Source organism: Aristolochia californica, unplaced genomic scaffold (genome assembly GCF_029961685.1).
Source record: "Aristolochia californica isolate CCGP_79_NKW_82.1479 unplaced genomic scaffold, dmAriCali1.0.hap1 SCAF_9, whole genome shotgun sequence".
Taxonomy (NCBI): Eukaryota; Viridiplantae; Streptophyta; class Magnoliopsida; order Piperales; family Aristolochiaceae; genus Aristolochia; species Aristolochia californica.
In genome coordinates, this window is record NW_027182290.1 from 29,379,814 (window position 1) to 29,384,428 (window position 4,615).

At 48.0% G+C, this 4,615-nt stretch overlaps 1 protein-coding gene across 1 annotated transcript; it reads left to right on the forward strand.

Annotated features, from left to right (window-relative positions):
* Nucleotides 1-316: 316 nt before the first annotated feature.
* LOC137940269 (FT-interacting protein 1-like) lies at nt 317-3,105 on the forward strand. Its single transcript, XM_068785221.1, has one exon. The coding sequence runs from the start codon at nt 489-491 to the stop codon at nt 2,892-2,894; it is 2,406 nt and encodes an 801-aa protein (XP_068641322.1). The 5' UTR covers nt 317-488; the 3' UTR covers nt 2,895-3,105.
* Nucleotides 3,106-4,615: the final 1,510 nt, after the last annotated feature.

The following is a 4,615-nucleotide window of genomic DNA, read 5'->3' on the forward strand; positions in this document are numbered from 1 at the left end:
AGTGGAAGTCGTATCCCTGGCGAAATTTCCTTGGGAAGGTAAGGATTTCTTGGATCCCATATAGTAGTTAAACAGGGAGAAGAAGTTTTACACAGATTTCCCTTGGAAAAAAAAATGGTTTTTCTCTAATGTCAAAGGTGAGATTGGTCTAAAAAGTTTATCTCTCCTCAGTCCTCTCCATCATCTCCGCCACCTCTTATTACTGATAAGTCTTCTTCTGCTACTACAACCAGTACAGCACTACAGATAAAACAGCTCCTTCTGACTCTTCTGCTGTTGCATCTTGCGCTTACTCCCCGGGCTGCCGAAGATAGCACCCCAACAACTGATGCTTCTGAAGCATCCAAAGAAAGGCCCGAGACCCTGAGAGGGCCGAAGAGCCTTTGGAGGGTAAAGTTGAAACAAAGGAGCACATAAACACGCAAGTCGTGTCACTACAGCAGGGTGTATTAGTAGAAGAACGACGGCCGGAAATTGTCCCCTTAACCATGCATCCAGCAAGTCCGCCGGCCGGAGGTCCTGGTCCCAACCCTCAGGACTACAATTTGAAGGACACAAGTCCCCGCCTTGGTGAGCGGTGGCCGGTGGGGGGGTCTCGCAGCATCGGCGGGTGGATGAGCGGCGACAAATATAGCAGCACCTATGACCTCGTCGAACAGATGTACTATCTCTACGTCCGGGTAGTGAAAGCAAAAGACCTTCCCCCAAGTTCCATCACCGGAAGCTGTGACCCTTACATCGAAGTAAAGCTCGGGAACTACAAGGGAACTACAAAGCATTTCGAGAAGAAGCACAACCCCGAATGGAACCAGGTCTTCGCCTTCTCCAAAGAAAGGATTCAATCTTCCGTACTCGAAGTTTTTGTGAAAGACAAGGAGATGGTAGCAAGGGACGACTACCTCGGAAAGGTCACGTTTGATTTGAACGAGGTTCCGACTCGAGTTCCACCTGACAGCCCCTTGGCGCCTCAATGGTACAGACTGGAGGAGCGGAGAGGAGAAGGCAAGGTGAGAGGCGAGATCATGCTTGCAGTTTGGATGGGAACTCAGGCGGATGAAGCCTTCCCCGAGGCTTGGCATTCCGATGCTGCCTCTGTGCACGGCGAAGGCGTCTTCAACATCCGCTCCAAGGTTTATGTGTCACCCAAACTGTGGTACCTCAGAGTTAACGTGATCGAAAGCCAGGATGTCCAGCCGAACGAGAAAGGTCGTTTCCCAGAAGCTTTTGTGAAAGCCCAAGTGGGTAACCAGGTGCTCAAGACAAAAATCTGCGCGACCCGGACCCTCAATCCATTATGGAACGAGGATTTGGTGTTCGTCGTCGCAGAACCTTTTGAGGAGCACCTGGTGCTTACAGTGGAGGATAGAGTCCATCCATCGAAAGACGATGTGCTCGGGAAGACAACTCTCCCCATCTCCATCTTCGAGAAGAGACTGGACCACAGGCCCGTTCATTCCCAGTGGTTCAACCTGGAGAAATTCGGTTTCGGACTGTTGGAAGGTGACAGACGGAAGGAGCTCAAGTTCTCTAGCAGGATACACTTGAGAGTCTGCCTCGAAGGGGCTTATCATGTCCTCGACGAATCTACCATGTATATCAGTGACCAGCGGCCAACCGCTCGACAGCTCTGGAAACAACCCATCGGGATACTGGAGGTGGGCATACTCAGCGCTCAAGGTCTTCTCGCAATGAAGACCAAGGACGGCAGAGGCACCACTGACGCTTACTGCGTCGCAAAGTACGGCCAAAAATGGGTCCGGACCAGAACCATCATAGATAGCTTCAGCCCAAAGTGGAACGAGCAATACACCTGGGAGGTCTACGATCCTTGCACTGTAATCACACTGGGAGTTTTCGACAACTGCCATCTCGGCGCCGGGGAGAAAGTTTCCGCCGGTGGCGCTCCTGCCAGAGATTTGAGAATCGGAAAGGTACGGATCCGTTTGTCCAGCCTCGAAACAGATCGAATCTATACACATTCCTACCCTCTTCTGGTTCTTCACCCATCTGGGGTAAAAAAAATGGGAGAGCTTCAGCTGGCCGTCCGCTTCACTTGTCTCTCTCTAGCCAACATGATTTACCTGTACGGTCATCCTCCTCTTCCAAAAATGCACTACATTCATCCTTTCACAGTGAATCAATTAGACAATCTGAGGTACCAGGCAATGAACATTGTGGCCGTTCGACTCGGACGAGCTGAACCTCCTCTGAGGAAAGAAACGGTGGAGTACATGCTTGATGTTGACTCCCACATGTGGAGCATGAGAAGGAGCAAAGCTAACTTTTTCCGGATAATGTCCCTCCTGTCAGGGATGATAGCCATTGGGAAATGGTTCAACGATGTATCGCACTGGAAGAACCCGATCACCACCGTATTGGTTCATATCCTGTTTTTGATCTTGATATGGTACCCAGAGCTGATACTTCCCACCATCTTTCTGTACATGTTTCTGATCGGGATATGGAACTATCGGTTCCGTCCGAGGCATCCTCCGCATATGGACACCAGACTGTCCTGGGCTGAGGCGGTTCACCCGGACGAGCTGGACGAAGAGTTCGACACTTTCCCAACTTCGAGGCCTCACGACATCGTTCGAATGAGGTACGATAGGCTGAGAAGCGTGGCCGGAAGGATACAGACGGTGGTGGGGGACATGGCGACTCAAGGGGAGAGGTTCCAGTCTCTGTTAAGCTGGAGGGATCCACGAGCAACCAGTCTCTTCATAGTGTTCTGCCTCTGCGCTGCCGTGGTTCTGTATGTCACGCCCTTCAGAGTGGTGGCGCTAGTTATGGGGCTTTACATGCTACGCCACCCGAGGTTTAGGAGCAAACTGCCTTCTGTTCCCAGCAATTTCTTCAAAAGATTGCCTGCTCGAACGGATAGTTTGCTATGATTTGTTTTCCCCATCAGAAAGCGTTTGATCAATTTGGCCTGCAACTCCGGATGCGCCTGATTGTTTTTTCTTTCTCCTTAATCGTCCTTACATACATGTATAAAATGGGAAGATCACTCTTTCCTGGAGAGGATCGAGCTTCCCCAAACAATGGTTTTACAGATCTGTAATAATTGCCTTGTTTTATTTTGAGATTTCATTTGATCTTTAATATGGTTTCAGCTTACTGCCCTCAAGTTATTTATTCGTTTCCGATTTTTTTCTCAATTATATCAGTAACTCTCAAAATGAATATCCTTTTTACAATCATGTTTCAAGTCTCAAGTCTCGACTCCGAACCCGACGAAAATAAAAAAAGTAAAAGAGAGAACAAATGGCAGCTTCGGACATGCAGCAAATAGTACCGTGCTTTCCTACGGCCTTTCATTAGTGCAAAGCTCGCTCATTCATACCAAAGTTCTGCGTCTCGACCATGACTTGCCTTTGGGAAAAAAATCTTCAAAATGGTAGATAAAATGTTATCTATAGTTACTATAACGATTTGTGATGCATAAATTGTAAACTCATAAAATCTTTTTCACTTTCTTCTTCAATTATTTCATTCAAATACATCAAATTTATATAAAAAGATTACAGTTATTCAATTCTGGTCTCTCAGATCTCCGAAGTTGTGTTACAGAGGACTTCTTTCTCTGTTTTTACGGATTTGGAAGAAGTCCTCCTTATCTCACGCCTACAGTCCCCTCAAGTTGGTGCATATAAATCTTTGATGCCCAACTTGACAAGTAAGTTGTAGAAGTTCTTACCGCATACTGCTCTTGGTCTGAGACAAAATATGTCATATATTCGTTATTCTTAAGCACTCCATCCAGTATGGTTAGGGGAAGTCGATTTTCATGTTAGAGACCCTCGAGATTATTCTAAAATATTTCAAAATAGTCACCGATGTCACACATCACTGGAGATCATACACCTGGGAGGTGTCAATGCCATTAACATACATAGTAGTAATGTCGGTGGTCTAGATCGCAACTAAAGCTTTGCTCAAAGCTCCAATCATTCTCGTGGTCACCTCGACCATGAGCAAATGAGATCGAAGGAGATCGCCTTCCAAATACCTTAACTTGTCTTTGCCTGAGATATACATCTCGACAACCTGGGATAGGTCCAACTCAAGTCCGGGTCTGAATTTGGTACGATCTGGTTTGGTTCGAATTTGGTCTGAGTCGGGTAATGGTCTGAGTCATGTCTGAGTCGAGTCCGGTCTGTCCGGGTCAAATCTGGTCCGAGTCGAATTCGGACTGAATCTGATCCAAGTCGAGTCTGGTCTGGTCAGTTCGGTCCGGTCTGGTCTGAGTTGTTGGTCTTCAAAATTTAATCCGCCCTAAGTAAGTGGAATTAATTCGAACCATCGTCGTCCCCGAGATGCTGGTTTCTAAACAGCGCGGGACTCTGCGGCCATTAACGGAGCTTCCCTTGCCAGAATCGGACATCATCGTCCGTCACGCTAGGGCTCCTCGTTCGCCGCCTACACTCCTTTCGGCGAAGCCAAGCCTCGTCCCTGTACGAGTTTGTCGACAAAGACCGTTGCTTGTTTAGCGAGCCCAGTCGAGCCTCAAACATACGATACACCATTCCTTTGACGTACCACACCGGTCGTCCGTCAGGTTTCTGTTAACCCAGGTCGCCCTACATCACCCCTCACTCAAGGATTGTCTCCT

Coding starts and splice junctions, on each gene's coding strand:
- LOC137940269 (XM_068785221.1), top strand. CDS start 489: ATGCATCCAGCAAGTCCGCCGGCCGGAGGTCCTGGTCCCAACCCTCAG.